This window comes from Schistocerca cancellata, chromosome 1, assembly GCF_023864275.1.
Source record: "Schistocerca cancellata isolate TAMUIC-IGC-003103 chromosome 1, iqSchCanc2.1, whole genome shotgun sequence".
Classification (NCBI taxonomy): Eukaryota; Metazoa; Arthropoda; class Insecta; order Orthoptera; family Acrididae; genus Schistocerca; species Schistocerca cancellata.
In genome coordinates, this window is record NC_064626.1 from 1,226,345,959 (window position 1) to 1,226,367,199 (window position 21,241).

The 21,241-nt window shown below is 43.9% G+C and overlaps 1 protein-coding gene across 1 annotated transcript in view; it reads left to right on the forward strand.

Moving 5' to 3' along the window:
• Positions 1-21,241, forward strand: part of LOC126094749 (toll-like receptor 4) — a 150,948-nt gene that overhangs the window by 23,996 nt on the left and 105,711 nt on the right. The window contains exon 3 of the mRNA XM_049909303.1: positions 20,016-20,177. Coding sequence (XP_049765260.1) covers positions 20,016-20,177 — 162 coding nt within the window. The remainder of the gene's footprint in view (positions 1-20,015; positions 20,178-21,241) is intronic.

Here is a 21,241-nt window from a genome sequence, read left to right on the forward strand (position 1 = left end):
ACCTAAAACCCGGATGTTGATCATTTGCAGTTTGTGTCACATTCGTCGCGAGATCGTCCAGGTATAGTTGATTAATAGCTCATTGTTCCAGAACCACTCCATGTAGTTTAATTATAGGGAAATGTCTAGGTTGTGGGAGCAAGGAAAACTTTGACGCCACAATCCCCTGATTAACAAACATATTATGGTCAGTTATTGGTAGGGGAGTAACTTCTTGCTGTTAACAGGATGTACACCATGAAATACGCATTATATGACGGTTGCATATAGCTAAGACTATCAGTGATTTGGTTAAATGTGAAGAAAGAAACCACTGGTAAGTGTTATATGATCTTCCGTAAAGGAACAGCACCATGTTCCAAGTCCTGAAATAAGACAAATGTCTCTCAGTACTATGGGACTTAACTTCTGAGGTCATCAGTCGTCTAGAACTTAGAACTAATTAAACCTAACTAACCTAAGGAGATCACACACATCCATGTCCGAGGTAGGACTCGAACCTGCGAACGTAGCGGTCGCTCGGTTCCAGACTGTAGCGCCTAGAACCGCACGGCCACTCCGGCCGGCGAAATAAGACACTCCATTCCGGATTTTTCTCGCACGTTATTCACAGTAACTGTCAATGTTGCCTCCAAATCAACATAAACACTCGTAACGGCATGGTGTGACATGTCAGACGGGTAGTTTCAAACAAACGCTAGTAAATATTTCATGGTACTGTTTTTTCTAAATTTTAGTGGACTGTTTTAAGACTTATACAAGTAATTTTCGACGGTTACAGCTGCCGAATTACACCATCCACATACTTGTTTTTGTTTTTGCCTACATTTTGATATGGCACTGGAAAGAGCCTTTCTAATACCACATCAAATACTGTCGACAAGCAGTGTGTGTCGGTCAGGAGAACGGATCTCACAAATATTTGTCATACTGTAACAAACGTAAACAGACATTAACTCAGGTACAACTTCTGTGCTCACCTGTGAGCGTGAATATCGTTAGTCTGTGCGATCAACTGTATATAGCGATCAGACAGCTTCCTCGTGAAACTGTTGAGACTTTCGCAATGTATTGTGTACGACTGTCGAAAAAGTGTTTGTGGTTTTCGTTTACAGTGAATGTCACCAAATTATTAGAGCAGCGGTGGGGCTGTATTCTCCACCGCAGCCCGTTCGCAACAAGTCTTCGCGATTTGAATTCACAACTACAAGAAATGATGAAACTGAAAGTGTGAAGAAATATTCACAAAGATAAATAGAAAGAGCTACTCATAACAGTATTGCTACTAGCATGTTATCGGCAATAACTCACAATCTACACGTTACTGCGGTTCGAACTTTACCTGCAGTTACTCGTACTTTAGGTACTTGACCTATGCACGGCTCTGTATAAAAAGAACAGTTGGATGTAGTCGTATCGTCGAGCCGCGCACGTCTGCTTTCACGTCCCGCAACTAATAGGCTGCAAATAATAAACTGTAGCTGTAATCCTGCAGTCAAACAGTCAATGTATTCTCTAGAATTGTGAATTAATAAATTACACAGAAATACAAAATCAAATACAAATGATTAATTTATTAACAAGAGTTCTATTTTAACGTCTGGAATGGATTTATAGTTGGTGGTGACTTTAATTTACACTCGATATGTTGGCGAAAATACATGTTTAATTATGGAGGTACGCATAAAACAGCATACGAAATTGTGATAACGCTTTCCCTGGCAGTTATTTCGAACAAGTTAGTTCATGAGTCCACGCGATTAGTCAACAGTTGTGAAAACACAGTTGACCTCTTAGTAACAAATAATCCTGAACTGATAAAGACCATCAAAAGGTATGCTGGGATTACAGGGTTGTCGTATCGAGATTGCACATTGTAACCCCCCAAATACTCTAAAAATAAACGAAAAATATACCTATTCAAAAAAAACGGAAAAAAATTCACCTGCCACCTTGAGAAACATTCTCCAAATTAACAATGTAAGTGTTGATCAACTATGGCCTGAATTTGAAGAAATGTTATCGTCATCTATTGAGGGACTTATACCAAATAAATTAACAAACGACACAGCATATCCTCCTTGGTACACAAAACGGATCAGAACACTGTTACAGAAACAACGAAACAAACATGCCAAATTTAGACAGACGCGAATTCCCCAAGATCGGCGATCTCATACAGAAGCTCGAAATTTAGCGCGGACTTCAGTGCGAGATGTTTATAATGGTTCTGGTCGTATGTGAAGTATGCTATCGTCAAGACACAATCGATGCCTCGTCTGTGCGATAACAGTGAAAATACCATCGACGACAGTACTGCCAAAGCACAGTTACTAAAGAGAGCCTTCCGAAATTCCTTCATCAAAGAAGACGAAGTAAATATTCCAGGATTCGAATCAAGAACAGCTGCCGACATGAGTAACGCAGAAGTAAATATCCTCGGAGTAGTGAAGCAAGTTAAATCACTGAAAAAAAAAGCAAGTCGTCCGGTCCAGACTGCATACCACTTAGGGTCCTTTTAGAGTATGCTGATACTTAACAATCTTATATAACCGTTCTATCGACGAAAGACTGTGCCCAAAGACTAGAAAATTGCACAGGTCGCACCAATTTTCAAGAAAGGTCGTCCACTAAATTACCCGGTCCATATCATTAACGTCAATATGCAGCAGGATTTTGAAACGTCTATTTTGTTCCAATATTTTAAATTATTTCAATGAAAACGGTCTATTGATACACAGTCAACACGGATTTATAAGACATCGTTCTTGTGAAACACAACTATCTCTTTACTCACACGAGGTGTTGAGTGCTATTTCGTATTTCTAGATTTCCAGAAGGCTTTTGACACTGTACCACAGAAGCCGCTCTTAGTGAAATTGCGTGCTTATGTAATATAGTCTCGGTTATATGACGGAATTCTTGATTTTCTTGTCAGAGAGGTCACAGTTCGTAGTAACTGACGGGAAGTCATCGAGTAAAATGGAAGTGATTTGATCCTCATCTATATAAACGATTTAGGAGACAATCTGAGCAGCCGTCTTAGGTTGTTTGCAGATGACGCTGTCGTTTATCGACTAGTAAAGCCATCAGAAGATCAAAACCAATTGCAAAACGATGTAGAAAAGCTATCTCTTTGTCGCGAAAATTGGCAATTGATTCTAAATAACGAAAAGTGTGAGGTCATCCACATGAGTGTTAAAAGGAATCCGTAAAATTCAGTCAAATCTTAAGTCCGTAAATTCAACTAAATACCTAGAAATTACAATTATGATCAATTTATATTGGAAGGAACACATAGAAAATATTATGGGAAAGGCTAAATGGCTCTGAGCACTATGGGACTTAACTTCTGAGGTCATCAGTCCCCTAGAACTTAGAACTACTTAAACCTAACTAACCTAAGGAAACTTCTGAGGTCATCAGTCCCCTAGAACTTAGAACTACTTAAACCTAACTAACCTAAGGACATCACACACATCCATGCCCGAGGCAGGATTCGAACCTGCGACCGTAGCGGTCACGCGGTTCCAAACTGAAGCGCTTAGAACCGGACGGCCACACCGGCCGGCGGGGAAGGCTAACAAAAGACTGCGTTTTATTGGCAGCACAGAGAGACGGGCACCAAAGAGACGGGCCACGCTACGCTTGTCCGACGTCTTTAGGAAGACTGCTACTCATTGTGGAATCCTTACCAGACATGATTGACGGAGTACATCGAAAAAGTTCAGAGAAAGGCAGCACGTTTTGTATTATCGCTAAGTTGGGGAGGAAGTGTCAGGGACATTTGTGATGGACATCATTAAAACAAAGGTGTTTTTGGTTTCGACGGAATCATACCACTAAATTTCTGTCATCTACGTTCTTCTCCAAGTGCGAAAATATTTTGTTGATACACATGGAGAAACGATCACGATAATAAGATACGGGAAATCAGAGCTCACACGGAAAGATGTACGTGTCCGTTTTTCCCGCGCGCTGTATGAGATTGAAATAATAGAGAACTATAGTGAAGGTGGTTCAATGAAATTTCTGCCATACACTTAAATGTGATTTGCAGAATATTCGTGTAGATGTAGATGTTGATTTACACACAATGAAGGACGTCTCAAATGAACGGGAAGTGATACTACAATATACAATTCAAACACTTACAGAAATACCCATATCAAATGCACTAAAGTTAACGTTGAGAGCGTTACGATAATTGTAGCAATATGCCCAAACTTAAGTGAAAACCCAATCCATTTCGTGATCACCATGCACGAAATATTCACCAACTCAAAATGTGCAGTGTTCGATACGATGATTCACAAACTTACACACACGATACGAAGAACAGTAGCTCATACTCTGTCTGTCCTCAGTTCCTTAACACAAGCGGAATGAGTTAGACGCCTATTCTGAAGCACATCCAGATCTCTCGTGAACTGGATTTCCTTCAGAAGTTAGAGTATTGTAGCGGCCGTTTACCGCCCAGGTTCAAACCCTTACGCCTGAATCACACACGTTACCAGAGGCAGGTCTGCCTTTTTCCAGCACTCAACACGAAGTGTCGCGAATCGCTCCCTTTAGTTCGTCACTTGAAAAGCCGCAGTCTCCCCTTGAGTCCCGCATTGTTCCAGTACTGTCTACTTCACCATTGGCTGAAGGACGTCTCCATCAAAAATACATCGGTCTTAAGCACTACAGGCATGATCTAATTCATCTTCACCACTTTCTCCCACTGAACTAGCGTATTACAACAATATTTCAATAAAGAAATGTTTTAAAATTCTGCCACACTCAGACGATTCAGAATAATTACAAATTAAGATTTATCCATAAATAAATAAGCTAGTATTCTTGTGCAATTGCACTCCCTATAAATGACAATAGATTTGTTACATATTATTAAACAATTATTTCTGCCTTCTACACAGAGATGTCTTTTCGTTGTATTTTCATTTGTGATGTCCGCTAACACATGTCATTGACGACTTTTAAATTAGCACAGTTCTTTAATAGCACTTACAGTCAACATTTAAGTTACTGGTAAAACAGAAAACTGTTCATTCAATAAAAACACAAGCATGAAAAAAATATGAGGCACTGATGCTGTGATCATTTGGCGTGTATGTGTTGTGAATGCTACGTGCTGTCAAAGATTTGCACAGTAAAACCTTGTAGGCTCAAGACCCATCGACTTGCGCCATATGGGGGTGGGTTTCGGGTTCCACATAATAGGTTAGGGGACTATAACACACAAGAGGTGGCTACACAGGCAGAGGGACTTGTGTAGTATCGAAAGGGAGGTTTTCTAGGTTTGAGGATCCTCGCGAAGTATAGAAAGGGCTTCAGTCTCATAAGGTGCAGGGCAAACACAGGACGGGGGTAAACCTGGCATCTATCGATGTTGCAGTTGTAAACTGTTGTAGCTGTGTTGGGAAACAAATAGTTCCCTTCTGTTGCTTTGGACAGAAGTTGTACTTGAAAATCGGAATAAATTCATAATTGGTTCCTTTTACCGACCATTCAGCAGAAATGATACAGTTGCTGAACGATTCAAAGAAAACTTGAATCTATTTATAAATAATTCCATATAATTTTAACGTCTATGGTAGGCGTAAAACATCGTCTTATATTGTGCTAAATACTTGCTCCAATAATTATTTTGATCAGTTAGTTCAGGAGGCCACTCTAACTGTACATAGTTGAGAGAATATACTTGACCTATTAACATCAAATAATCCAGAGCATCGTGATGGGTACTGATACCCGTCTCTTCAAGGTCGTTGTAGCGAGGCTGAATACCATAACACGTAAATCCACCGACAATATTCGCTAAGTAAATCTGTAAAGTCAAGTTAAATAAATGTGAGCACCGCCTATGTTCGAGGCGAGGCCTACGAGAAAGGCAACCAGCAGCGCGTACGTCACCAAGGTAGTCCTGCGCGCTCGCTCGCTCGCTCAAATCACCTGTTAACTCGTAACTAGGCGTCTCCGAACAAAACGAAAACTGAATCTTTTGCTGGAATCCGCTAATATGGAATCTTACTGTTATTAGTCTTATAACGATGTGAAGTCCATGGGCCTACTTATAATTTGTTACAGCTGTACAGGTGTACAATAAAATAAAATCATGCTAAAATGATTATCAGTTGCATAAGGCACCACTTCCAGCATGTAATGAGTACTGTTAAGCAGAAGAAAGTAAATGCTATAAACAAGCCGTTATACGATTTATATCGAGTGTTGACCTGAAATTTTGCTGTAGTACTGTTAATCAGTAAGACTTCATAATAGCAGATTCCAGTAGAAGTTGCAGTTATCGTTAGTACTTACGCCCCTAGCTGCGAGTTAACAAGTTTAGAAACGCATTTTGTCTGCTGAGCTGAGGGACCGAGCGAGTTCACGACTACCTTCGTGACGTACGCGCCACGGCCTGTCTTTCTCGTGGACCTCGGTTCGAGCTCAACATGCAGTAACCACTCACAGACGGCAGATGGCAGCACTAGCAGTGGAGGGTATATAAAGCGTGTCGCGGAGACGCGAAAACAGTGCAGTCGTTGTCGTAACGTGGAAACGAAGCCATTTATGTCAAGTCCAAAACGCAATGCTCTTTGTCATTCAATCCAGGGCTGGAAGCATTTCTGAAACGGCTAAGTTCGTAATCTACACTCCTGGAAATTAGAATAAGAACACCGTGAATTCATTGTCCCAGGAAGGGGAAACTTTATTGACACATTCCTGGGGTCAGATACATCACATGATCACACTGACACAACCACAGGCACATAGACACAGGCAACAGAGCATGCACAATGTCGGCACTAGTACAGTGTATATCCACCTTTCGCAGCAATGCAGGCTGCTATTCTCCCATGGAGACGATCGTAGAGATGCTGGATGTAGTCCTGTGGAACGGCTTGCCATGCTATTTCCACCTGGCGCCTCAGTTGGACCGGCGTTCGTGCTGGACGTGCAGACCGCGTGAGACGACGCTTCATCCAGTCCCAAACATGCTCAATGGGGGACAGATCCGGAGATCTTGCTGGCCAGGGTAGTTGACTTACACCTTCTAGAGCACGTTGGGTGGCACGGGATACATGCGGACGTGCATTGTCCTGTTGGAACAGCAAGTTCCCTTGCCGGTCTAGGAATGGTAGAACGATGGGTTCGATGACGGTTTGGATGTACCGTGCACTATTCAGTGTCCCCTCGACGATCACCAGTGGTGTACGGCCAGTGTAGGAGATCGCTCCCCACACCATGATGCCGGGTGTTGGCCCTGTGTGCCTCGGTCGTATGCAGTCCTGATGTGGCGCTCACCTGCACGGCGCCAAACACGCATACGACGATCATTGGCACCAAGGCAGAAGCGACTCTCATCGCTGAAGACGACACGTCTCCATTCGTCCCTCCATTCACGCCTGTCGCGACACCACTGGAGGCGGGTTGCACGATGTTGGGGCGTGAGCGGAAGACGGCCTAACGGTGTGCGGGACCGTAGCCCAGCTTCATGGAGACGGTTGCGAATGGTCCTCGCCGATACCCCAGGAGCAACAGTGTCCCTAATTTGCTGGGAAGTGGCGGTGCGGTCCTCTACGGCACTGCGTAGGATCCTACGGTCTTGGCGTGCATCGGCGCGTCGCTGCGGTCCGGTCCCAGGTCGACGGGCACGTGCACCTTCCGCCGACCACTGGCGACAACATCGATGTACTGTGGAGACCTCACGCCCCACGTGTTGAGCAATTCGGCGGTACGTCCACCCGGCCTCCCGCATGCCCACTATACGCCCTCGCTCAAAGTCCGTCAACTGCACATACGGTTCACGTCCACGCTGTCACGGCATGCTACCAGTGTTAAAGACTGCGATGGAGCTCCGTATGCCACGGCAAACTGGCTGACACTGACGGCGGCGGTGCACAAATGCTGCGCAGCTAGCGCCATTCGACGGCCAACACCGCGGTTCCTGGTGTGTCCGCTGTGCCGTGCGTGTGATCATTGCTTGTACAGCCCTCTCGCAGTGTCCGGAGCAAGTATGGTGGGTCTGACACACTGGTGTCAATGTCTTCTTTTTTCCATTTCCAGGAGTGTATTCGCGTGCCGCCGCGGTTAACTTGTACCGAGCATGGCACAGTAGCGCTATCCAAAGCCGGCACCGAGAAAACTTTGGAGCAAACAGGCCACAGGTGACAGGGATAAACGACGGCTGTGGAGGTGTGTACAGGCTAACAGACGTGCACCTGTTGAGCAGCTGACCGCCCAGGTGAACCAAGAGGCTACCGACAGTGTCTCCTCAACAATCATTCAACGAATGTTGCTGCGTATGGGCCTCCGCATGAGGTCCCTGGTCCATGTACCAATACTAACTGCCATTCTACGGCGACAAAGTCTGGAATCTGCACACCAGTACCGCAAGTGGACGTTTACTTTGTGGTGACAGGTGAACTTTTCAGATGAATCACATTTTGGGCACCCTCTGCGTGAAACGTTTGAAAGCTAACACTCTGCAACAATCATCGGAAGGATCCAGGCCGTACGAGGGAGCCTCATGGGTTGGGAAACATTTACTGTTGCATTCCCAGGGTGACCTGGTCATTCTGAAAGGCACAGTGGATCAACACAAGTATCCACATATCCTTGGGGACCACGTCCACCCCTACAAGTAATTTGTTTCTCCTCGGCACGGTGCCATCTACCAGCAGGACAATGCAGCGTGACACACAGCTCGCACTGTACGTGCTTGGTTTGAAGAACACCAGGACGAGTTTAGCGTACTCCCTTGGCTACCAAACTCCCCGGATTTAAACCCAATCGAGAATTCCTGTTACCACCTCTACAGGTCTGTTAAAATTTGCGGTAACCGAGCTGTCTGAAACGTCTTGTCACGTTCCGCGCTGCTCCCCCCGTCGGAGGTTCGAGTCCTCCCTCGGGCATGTGTGCGTGTGAGTGTCGTCCTTCGCGTAAGTTAAAGTTAGATTAAGTAGTGTGTAAGCTTAGGGACCGATGACCTCAGCAGTTTGGTCTCATACGACGTTACCACAAATTTCCATTTTTTTTTTTTTTTTAATTCAATCCTTGATAGGACCGTTAGCGCCATGGATTATTAGCCGAGAAAAGTAGCGCAGCTGGTCACCTCACTGGATTCGGCATGGTTACACATCCCTGTCGGTACGTTCCTAAACTTGACTGACCCTCTTCCTGCACCAATCGCAGTGGTCCACTCTGCAAAAGGTGGTTATTCATACTTTTGAAATGTGGTCACGTTAATGTGACTGGACAGTGTATTTAATAAAGGAGATTAAAATTCGCTTCACGGTTTCCTACGTGAAACAGTTACACGGGAGAAAATTTTTCTGATGCGTAAAAGGACTTTTTGGAGTTTTAAGCAATGTTCTTTTGGCACTCTGCTTTCCCTTCGGTACTGAACGTATGCAATTATTAGTTGTCTAACTATTTTGTCTCTTATTAATTATTACTATTACTGCTACTTCTGCACGTGTGATGCAATTGTTTCTTTATTTGTGTGTTCTCATTCTAAATTCCGTGGAACTACAGATGCACTCCATAGGTTTACTTCTTTCAAAGAAACGAAGCGAAGGCAGACTACCAAGAGAACATTGCTGTAAACTTCAAACAGCTCTTTTACAAGTCATAATCACATTGTCCCATATCACACTTTCACACACTTTAATACAGTAAAAAATTTTTTTTCGTCGTTGGGGCTTAAACTCGCGATCTTTGGGATGAGGATCTAACGCTCTACCAACTTTCCCACGGATGCAACATTCGTTTTGTAGTCCCAGTTGCGCTTTTGATATGCTATGTAGTTCTGGTGTTACTTGTAATTAACGTTTACGGCCGTTCTGCGAAGTAAATCGTAGTTTTTGTTAACAAAGTAAAGCGTAGTTTTTGTTAACACTCTAACGACTTACATCGTCTGTTACTGACTTGAGTATCTGATACCTGGCGGTTTGGATGTTAGAAGTAGCTATTTTTGGTATAGCGATGCTGTCTAAATCAGTTAACATCTGATGTCTTCTGACCAGACTCTTTACAAGTAAGATTCTTTTCAGAGTATACTCATATAATAGCTCCATAGTTAGCAACATATACAGGTACAGCGGAGTATTCAGCGATAGGTTCTTACCTAAATACTAGAAAGCTGCCCAGGGTACACCAGTAATCAAGAAAGGAAATACAGAGCCGTCTCATTGTACTCGATCTGCAGTACGACTTTGAAACATATAGTGTGTTGGAACATTATGAATTATCTGGAAGAAAACTATCTGCCCCCACACGGTTAGCACGAGTTCAGAAAATGCTGTTCTTCTGAAACTCAACTAGCTGTGTATCAATATAAAGTAATCAGTGCTACCTAAAACTGATTCAGTATTTCTAGATTTCCAGAAGCCTTCTGACGCCGTTCCTCACAAGCGGCTTCTAATGAAACTGGGTGCCTAAGGAGTATCTTTTCAGTTTGGGGAATGCATTCATGATTTCTTGGCAGTAGGTTCAGATTTCTTATATATGACGGAAAATCATCGAAAACAAAAGTGATACCTTACGCTCCAAAAAGAAACATTGTAGACGCTCTGCTACTTTTAACCTATATAAACGATTTAGGAAAGAATCTGAGCAACCCTAGTAGACTGATTACATGTGGTGCTGTCATTTTCCCTCTAGTGAAGTCATAGGGAGATCAAAACCAATTGCAAAATAATTTAGACGTTATATCTGCATGGTGAGAAAAGTGACAGTTAATTCTTAAAAAAAAAGTGTATGGTTATCCACATGAATACCAAAAGGAGTCCGTTAAATTTCGGTTACACGATAAGTCACACAAATCTAATGGTTGTGAATTCAAGTAAATACCAATGGATTACAGTTACGAACAACTTAAATTGGAGATAACACATGGATAATGTTAAGGAGAAGGCGATCTGCAGACTGCCTTTCATTGGCCAATACCTTAGAAGAGGCAACTGATCTACTAAACAGACAGCCTTAACTGCGCTTGCAACTCCTCTTCCAGAGTACTGCTGCCCATATTGAAACCGTACCAGACACGGTCGTTGAAGGACATCGACAAAGTTTAAAGAAGAGCAGCTCGTTTTATTAGCGCGAAAGAGCGGAGAGAGTGTTACGGATATGATACGCGAATTGCATTGGCTGTTATTGAAACAAACTGGTTTTTCGTTGCGGCGTAATCTTCTCACAGAATTTCAGTCACAAAAGTTTCTCCTAAGAATGGTAAATTGTTTTGTTGACATCACCCTACGTTGGAGAAATGACATAATAATGTATGTATGTATGCTGTTCTGCCTTACGGCAGGTCTTGTCATGGGTTAAGCCTCTTCCACTTTTGTCTGTCCATAACAAGTCTTTTCATTTCTGAATATTTGCCTCCTTTGATATTGTCCAGAGTTTGATATCTTTTTCAGCATGTTTCTTTCTTCTCCAACTCTTCTTAATACTTCTTCTTCATTCCTTACTCAGTCTTCTCATTTCACTTTTTCCATTCTTATCCATATCCATAAGAATGGAAAAAGTGAAATGAGAAGACTGAGTAAGGAATGAAGAATGAACCATGGACCTTGCCGCTGGTGGGGAGGCTTGCGTGCCTCAGCGATACAGATGGCCGTACCGTAGGTGCAACCACAACGGAGGGGTATCTGTTGAGAGGCCAGACAAACATGTGGTTCCTGAAGAGGGGCAGCAGCCTTTTCAGTAGTTGCAGGGGCAACAGTCTGGATGATTGACTGATCTGGCCTTGTAACATTAACCAAAACGGCCTTGCTGTGCTGGTACTGCGAACGGCTGAAAGCAAGGGGAAACTACAGCCGTAATTTTTCCCGAGGACATGCAGCTCTACTGTATGATTAAATGATGATGGCGTCCTCTTGGGTAAAATATTCCGGAGGTAAAATAGTCCCCCATTCGGATCTCCGGGCGGGGACTACTCAGGAGGACGTCGTTATCAGGAGAAAGAAAACTGGCGTTCTACGGATCGGAGCGTGGAATGTCAGATCCCTTAATCGGGCAGGTAGGTTAGAAAATTTAAAAAGGGAAATGGATAGGTTAAAGTTAGATATAGTGGGAATTAGTGAAGTTCGGTGGCAGGAGGAACAAGACTTTTGGTCAGGTGATTACAGGGTTATAAATACAAAATCAAATAGGGGTAATGCAGGAGTAGGTTTAATAATGAATAAAAAAATAGGAGTGCGGGTTAGCTACTACAAACAGCATAGTGAACGCATTATTGTGGCCAAGATAGACACAAAGCCCATGCCTACTACAGTAGTACAAGTTTATATGCCAACTACCTCTGCAGATGATGAAGAAATAGATGAAATGTATGACGAGATAAAAGAAATTATTCAGGTAGTGAAAGGAGACGAAAATTTAATAGTCATGGGTGACTGGAATTCGTCAGTAGGAAAAGGGAGAGAAGGAAACATAGTAGGTGAATATGGATTGGGGGGAAGGAATGAAAGAGGAAGCCGCCTTGTAGAATTTTGCACAGAGCATAACTTAATCATAGCCAACACTTGGTTCAAGAATCATAAAAGAAGGTTGTATACCTGGAAGAATCCTGGAGATACTAGTAGATATCAGATAGATTATATAATGGTCAGACAGAGATTTAGGAACCAGGTTTTAAATTGTAAGACATTTCCTGGGGCAGATGTGGATTCTGACCACAATCTATTGGTTATGAACTGCAGATTGAAACTGAAGAAACTGCAGAAAGGTGGGAATTTAAGGAGATGGGACCTGGATAAACTGAAAGAACCAGAGGTTGTAGAGAGTTTCAGGGAGAGCATAAGGGAACAATTGACAGGAATGGGGGAAAGAAATACAGTAGAAGAAGAATGGGTAGCTCTGAGGGATGAAGTAGTGAAGGCAGCAGAGGATCAAGTAGGTAAAAAGACGAGGGCTAATAGAAATCCTTGGGTAACAGAAGAAATATTGAATTTAATTGATGAAAGGAGAAAATACAAAAATGCAGTAAATGAAGCAGGCAAAAAGGAATACAGACGTCTCAAAAATGAGATTGACAGGAAGTGCAAAATGGCTAAGCAGGGATGGCTAGAGGACAAATGTAAGGATATAGAGGCTTGTCTCACTAGGGGTAAGATAGATACTGCCTACAGGAAAATTAAAGAGACATTTGGAGAGAAGAGAACCACTTGTATGAATATCAACAGCTCAGATGGCAACCCAGTTCTAAGCAAAGAAGGGAAGGCAGAAAGGTGGAAGGAGTATATAGAGGATTTATACAAGGGCGATGTACTTGATGACAATATTATGGAAATGGAAGAGGATGTAGATGAAGACGAAATGGGAGATAAGATACTGCGTGAAGAGTTTGACCGAGCACTGAAAGACCTGAGTCGAAACAAGGCCCCGGGAGTAGACAACATTCCATTAGAACTACTAATGGCCTCGGGAGAGCCAGTCATGACAAAACTCTACCATCTGGTGAGCACGATGTATGAGACAGGCGAAATACCCTCAGACTTCAAGAAGAATATAATAATTCCAATCCCAAAGAAAGCAGGTGTTGACAGATGTGAAAATTACCGAACTATCAGTTTAATAAGTCACAGCTGCAAAATACTAACGCGAATTCTTTACAGACGAATGGAAAAACTGGTAGAAGCCGACCTCGGGGAAGATCAGTTTGGATTCCGTAGAAATGTTGGAACACGTGAGGCAATATTGACCTTACGACTGATCTTAGAAGAAAGATTAAGAAAAGGCAAACCTACGTTTCTAGCATTTGTAGACTTAGAGAAAGCTTTTGACAATGTTAACTGGAATACTCTCTTTCAAATTCTGAAGGTGGCAGGGGTAAAATACAGGGAGCGAAAGGCTATTTACAGTTTGTACAGAAACCAGATGGCAGTTATAAGAGTCGAGAGGCATGAAAGGGAAGCAGTGGTTGGGAAAGGAGTAAGACAGGGTTGTAGCCTCTCCCCGATGTTATTCAATCTGTATATTGAGCAAGCAGTAAAGGAAACAAAAGAAAAATTCGGAGTAGGTATTAAAATTCATGGAGAAGAAGTAAAAACTTTGAGGTTCGCTGATGACATTGTAATTCTGTCAGAGACAGCAAAGGACTTGGAAGAGCAGTTGAATGGAATGGACAGTGTCTTGAAAGGAGGATATAAGATGAACATCAACAAAAGCAAAACGAGGATAATGGAATGTAGTCGAATTAAGTCGGGTGATGCTGAGGGAATTAGATTAGGAAATGAGACACTTAAAGTTGTAAAGGAGTTTTGCTATTTAGGGAGTAAAATAACCGATGATGGTCGAAGTAGAGAGGATATAAAATGTAGACTGGCAATGGCAAGGAAAGCGTTTCTCAAGAAGAGGAATTTGTTAACATTGAGTATAGATTTAAGTGTCAGGAAGTCGTTTCTGAAAGTATTTGTATGGAGTGTAGCCATGTATGGAAGTGAAACATGGACGATAACTAGTTTGGACAAGAAGAGAATAGAAGCTTTCGAAATGTGGTGCTACAGAAGAATGCTGAAGATAAGGTGGGTAGATCACGTAACTAATGAGGAGGTATTGAATAGGATTGGGGAGAAGAGAAGTTTGTGGCACAACTTGACTAGAAGAAGGGATCGGTTGGTAGGACATGTTTTGAGGCGTCAAGGGATCACAAATTTAGCATTGGAGGGCAGTGTGGAGGGTAAAAATCGTAGAGGGAGACCAAGAGATGAATACACTAAGCAGATTCAGAAGGATGTAGGTTGCAGTAGGTACTGGGAGATGAAGAAGCTTGCACAGGATAGAGTAGCATGGAGAGCTGCATCAAACCAGTCTCAGGACTGAAGACCACAACAACAACAAACAACAACATCCATATCCACATATGTAGCGCCTCCAATCTTCTTTCATCTTTCTTCCTCAATGTCCAAGCCTTCGCACCATATAGTGCAACAACCCTCCAGATGTAACATTTGGCAAATCTTTTCCTCAGATCTTTGTTTAGTGGTCCACAAAGTAATTTCTGTTTCCTCTTGAATCCTTCTTTTGCCATTGCAACTCTTTTACTAATTTCTGTTGAGCAATACATATCATCCATTATTACACTTCCCAAGTAATTGAAGTTATTCACTTTCTCTATTTCCTCTCCCACTATTTTCATACGGAATTTTCTCCCCTTTCCTCCAGTTACCATGCTTTTCGCTTCCTTGTTAATCTTCTTTCCATATTCCTCTATTTTTGTGTTTAGATCATCTAACATTTGTTCCTTCTCTCTTGCACACTCTGCCATCACAACCACGTCGTCTGCAAACCTTATACACTCCAATCTCCGACCCCCCTATACAAACTACTCTCCTTCCACCAAAACTTTCTCTAATAATTTCCTCCAGATATATAATAAAATAAGAAAAATTCGAGCTCATACGGAAAATATAAGTGCTCGTTTTTCTTGCGCACTTTTCGGTACTGGAATGCTAAAGAAGTAGGCTGTAGGTGGTTCCATGAACCCTCTGCCAGGAACTTAAGTTAGAACTGCAGAGTACTCATGGAAATTTCGAAAAGATCAGATGACATCTGACGTACAGCACTGTCTATTGAGAAACGCATTGGCCCATGAATGAGTGCTCAAGCTCAACATTTTGAGTACTCGATATGACAGTCATAATACAGATACTTCTCAATTACGTATTTGCTTGTATTTGTTACGATAAGGGTGATTTTTGTGGTATCTCCTCTCCTGATACAGGACCTGTTTGCGGCGCAGTTATTTACTTCAAGTTTCACAAGCTGAAGCCTTCTTTGAAGGCAGCAAAACAGTTTGAAATTGCCACTGTGCGCCTCGAACCCCCCCCCCCCCTTCCACCGCATTCATGGCCTTGTGACACGGCACATTATCTTGTTGGAAAATGCCACTGCCGTCGGGAAACATGATCGTCATCAAGAGCTGTACGTGATCTGCAACCGGTGTGCGATGCTGCTTGGCCGTCATGGTGCTTTAAACGAGATCTATTGGACCCACGCATGCCCACGTGAATGTTTCCCAGAGCACAACGGAGCTTCCGCCAACTTGCCTCCGTCTCGCAGTACAGGTGCCAAGGAGCTGTTCCCCTGGCAGACGAGGGATTCGCGCCCTCCCACTGACTACTGGCATGTTGAAGAAGGCACCGGTAATCATCGGACCATGCAACGCTCTGGCACTGCGCCAACGGCCAGTGCCGATTATCACGTGTCCATTTTACCGGTAGTTGATGATCTCGTGGTGTTAACATTAGTACATCCGTGGGTAGTCGGCTGCGGTGGCAATCATTAGAAGTGTTTGGTGCACCGTGTGTTCAGACAAGCTTGTACACTGCCCAGCATTAAAGTCTGATGTTAGTGCCGACACCGTTCGCCGCCTCTTCTGTTTTACCAGTCTGCGTAGCGTACTTTCGTCCGACATCTGTAATGACGGGTGGCTGCTTTTTTTTTTCCCTTTATTGTAATTTTCATCACCTGATACAGGCGGGCTGTCAGCAGCATAGTACGCTGCTCTTCAGCCTTAAGTGGAACAATAATAAGACATACAGGTGATACAGACACTATAGTAAAAACGGCGGTCAAAAAAAAGGAGATTTAAAATGCAATAAACATGAAGCCGTTCACGCTGGACTCGAAAAAACAGGAAACACTTGGTGACACGGCGCACAGAACATGGATGACGGCGACGACACACGTGAACAGTTGATGCGTGATGGTGACAGAACACTAAACACAAATCGAGGCACACACACGACACACAGATGGCGATGATCTCCGGAGCGCGAAAGTCCACTGAGCGTGTACGAGTCCGGGGACCTGCCAAGAGAGGAGGGGGAGGAAACGGAGTGGGAGAGTGAGAGGGGAGAGCAGAGATGCCACAGGCAGGGGAGATAGGGGGGAGGGAGGAAGGGGTAGGGGAAGCCCGGGGGTAGAGGGGTGGAGGGAGGGGACGGGGGAAAAGGAAAAAGAAGGGAAGAGAAGAGAAGGGAGGGAGGGTGCCGAAAGGAAAGAACACCGGAAGTACGGGGTGGGGCAGGGTCAAAGTTGATAGGAGGGGTAGATGGAGGGCACGAGGGGGAGCTGGCGGAAGCCACCTTGGGAGAGGGTAAGGAGGGTGGAGAGATGGAGACCGGGTGGGACGTGGGAATACAGGCGCCGCAGCGGGCGGGGGTGGGAGTGGATCGGGGACACGAGCGGGTGAGGAGGATCAAGTTTACGGGAGGTGTACAGGATCCGTATCCTTTCAAGGAAAAGGAGGAGGTGGGGGAAGGGGATGAGATCATACAGGATCCGCGTGGGGGAGGGGAGACGGATGCGATAGGCAAGGCGGAGAGCGTGGCGTTCAAGGATTTGGAGGGATTTATAAAAGGTAGGGGGGGGGGCGGAGATCCAGGCTGGATGGGCGTAACAAAGGATAGGGCGGATGAGGGATTTATAGGTGTGGAGGATGGTGGAGGGGTCCAGACCCCATGTACGGCCGGAAAGGAGCTTGAGGAGACGGAGGCAGGAACGTGCCTTGGCTTGGATTGTCCGGAGATGGGGAGTCCAGGAGAGGCGACGGTCGAGGGTGACGCTAAGGTACTTAAGGGTGGGAGTGAGGGCGATAGGACGGCCATAGACGGTGAGATAGAAATCAAGGAGGCGGAAGGAAGGGGTGGTTTTGCATACAATGATCGCCTGGGTTTTGGAAGGATTGACCTTGAGCAACCACTGGTTGCACCAAGCAGTGAACCGGTCAAGATGGGATTGGAGAAGGTGTTGGGAGCGTTGCAGGGTGGGGGCAAGGGCAAGGAAGGCGGTGTCATCGGCAAACTGGAGAAGGAGGACGGGGGGTGACGGCGGCGGCATGTCCGCCGTGTACAAAAGGTACAGAAGGGCGGAGAGGACGGAGCCTTGGGGCACACCGGCGGAGGGGAAAAAGGTGTAGAAATCCGTGTTATGGTTGGTGACATAGGAAGGACGGCGGGGGTTGGCTGCTCAACGCCAAGACTTTTATATGTGGTTTCGCCACATGTTGAAGACACTTACCACGGCATTCCTCGAACACGCGACTAGTCGTGCAGTCTCCCAGCTCCTTGAGCCGAGCCTCCCGGCCATCACTATCCGCCCCCGGTCAAAGCCAGATACATGGCGCGCCTTCCCCATGCTACACACGGTCAGCACGCTCACTGATAAGTCATGCTCCGTGCGTGTTTGTGACTAGCATCATTCCTCTCCAGGTGCCGCTGCTATCACCAGGAGTGGTTCATATCGGTATCAGGGCTTTGGCCTTAATGTCCTGTCTGATTAGTGTATTTTTAGACAATGGTTTTACTGATTTCTCCTCACGAAGCATTTGTACTCTCCTATATCCAATGTAGAACACATAAATGACCACTTTTTTGTGAAGTTATGTTAAAACACGGTCTTCCTCTCTATCTATTCCTCTGCCTACGTGCCTTTCTAACTTCGCCGTGACATCTACTCTTCCTTCGAACTATAACCTGGCCTTGTTCCCCCCCCCCCTCCCCAGGGCCCCCTTTTTTCCTCTTCCCTCCTTCTCCCAGAGCGGATTTTCCTCCTTTCCCCCCTCCGCTGAGACCCTGCACCCCATACTTGCCTCTTTCCTTCCCACATCCCTCCCTACATGGCCCTCTTCAGCGCGCCCTCCGCTCATCTCCCCCATCTCTTCCCCTCCCTCCCTTCTACCGGTCTTCCTCATCTCCTTGCGCCTGGCAGATCCTCTGTTTTGATCATCGTCAGTGTGCCACATCAGTGTTGTGTTTAGTGCTGTTTCTCCTGTGCGTCAAGAGGTGTGATTTTAATTGTGTACTGCCTTGAGGTTCGCCGTCAGTGTTACGTGCTACGCCATCCGTCGATACCTTTTATGTTCCAGTCATACTGTGCCTTGTGTTCTTGTAATTGTCGCAGTGTGTGGCGTTTTGTGTGTGCTACTTTTAAACAATTTTAACAATTTTTTATCTCCATTTTACGGTCATCCCGTTTTTTGTCTATTGGGATCCATGATGTTCCCCCTGTTTTACATCTATGTTCACCATATTCTCTCCTTTGTTATTTTTAAATGTCTTCTATTGTTTGTTCTACGTCTTTCGGCTGAGGAGCAGCGCATATGAATTGAAATACAAAAAAGAAAGTGCCTTTCTACAGGACGTTACTTTAGTTAAAAGTACACAAAAAATATTTGAATCGGAAATAAATGGTATCCAGAGAATCAATAAGAGAATCCATTGCTGAAGTATACTCGTATAATGTGGGCCATAGCTCGTAACATTCACTGAAAGGTGCAAACGCGTTTCGTAGAATCTCAACTGGTTACAACCTGTTGGCTTTTCTTGTGAGTTTCTGCAACGACAGTGTGTCTGTTCCACGTTTATCTGGTGAGCTACCAAAGCTAGACATCGCTTACGCTATGTAGTCAGGATGCAAGAAGTACTACCTTGAATATTTCGCCAAACTTAACTTCAGGTGCAAATTTTGTGGTATCGTAAACAGTCTGCCCAGCAAAGCAAAACCATTATTTCATTAATATGTTTTTTCTTGTTGCTGACACCTTCGCTTATGGTAAACTTCATTTGTACATAAAAAGAACGTGAAATTATTATAGAGCGAGAGGGGGGAGGGAAAGAGAGATGTTGGGGGGGGGGGCAGAAAAGAATGAGTGGAGGGGGGGGAGAGAAGAGGGAGATAGGGAGGGAGAGACAGTGAGGGAGACAGAGAGACAGGGCGAGTCGGGAGTAGGGAGGGAAGGACAGAGTATTTACCATGAAAGATTCGTGCAGCAGCAGCAGCAAATATTCAGAAGGCCTGTGGGAGCGTTAGACGTAAATGGCGCAATGTGTTTGTTCTCTTCAACTGAAAACTGTTGTCATAGAGTTTCGCAAAGGTATTCGTTTCAATTTCTATCTTTAGTACATGTCTACTTTACTTTTTCTGTCCCAAACTTTGTGAGTCTGCCAATGAAAGTGCTGAAACTGTTAAATATGTAGTGTTCATTTTTCTTGCTTCAGGAGCGACATCATTGACGAGATTCACACAGTAGGCGATCTTGGCCAGAACTTCATTAACTTCCTGTACTTTGTCAAGGATGGTAGCTACATCAGACTCGAATTCACGAAGCAAATTCCATCAGCTATTGTCACCGTTCATCCCGACTGCAACGATGCTGCCAGGTACGTTACTTTGCGCAACTTCATTTTAGTTTTTAGTTCTGAAATATAATTTAATAACACTTGCTACAAAGATTATGCAACTCTCATAACCTGTTCCACACTTCGCAATCGACTATGATTACGTTTACAGAAGTTATCGGTGAGACATCGATATTAGAGCAAATAAAACGAAGTATTGCGGAAAAGTGTACAGCCTATCATTAATATAGGTGAATACACTGCCCTACTAACGACTGAGTGCAATTGTACTTAAGAAAATACGTAGATTAATTTTGAATGATCTGTAGAATTTATTATGGATCAGAAAATGAAAATTAAAAATGGTTCTAATGGCTCTAAGCACTATGGAACTTAACATCTGAGGTCATCAGTCCCCTACACTTAGAACTACTTAAACCTAACTAACCCACACATCCATGCCCGAGACAGGATTCGAACCTGCGACCGTAGCAGCTGCGCGGTTCCGGACTGAAGCGCCAAGAACCACTCGGCCACAACTTCGGCAAATGACAATTAATAAAAGTTTAATGATATAATAAAACAATATGGTACCTAGTGACAGAGTGCACAGCTTTCTCTCTTATACCATTTATATTTGACATTGTTCACGCCTCAGTAACAGTAATACGCATGTAGACGATAATGATCGGTTCTCAGTTGGCAGCCAACTTGTTTAGGCAAGTAATCAGAGAATCGGATCGGTTAGTGATATCTAAACGTAAGTATATTCCATACTTAAGGATTCTCTAAAGAACATACAGAAAAATTAAAACTCAGTGAATTATTACATTTCACGGCGCGCTAAGAATTACTTATAAACTTACGATAATCTAATTTTGATTAAGCAAACCTTCCACATTAGTATAATTCAATTAAATACGAATGACTACAAAATAAAAGAAAAATTCCAAGACAACGCTGAAGTATGATAGCCAAGACATCAGTAGCGCTACACAAATTTTCCACAATACATACAAGTGGTCACCACAGGTGAATAAAAGATAAAATTCACAACCCTTTCCTAGATTCAATAATTTCAGCAGGTATTAAATACTGGTTTCAAG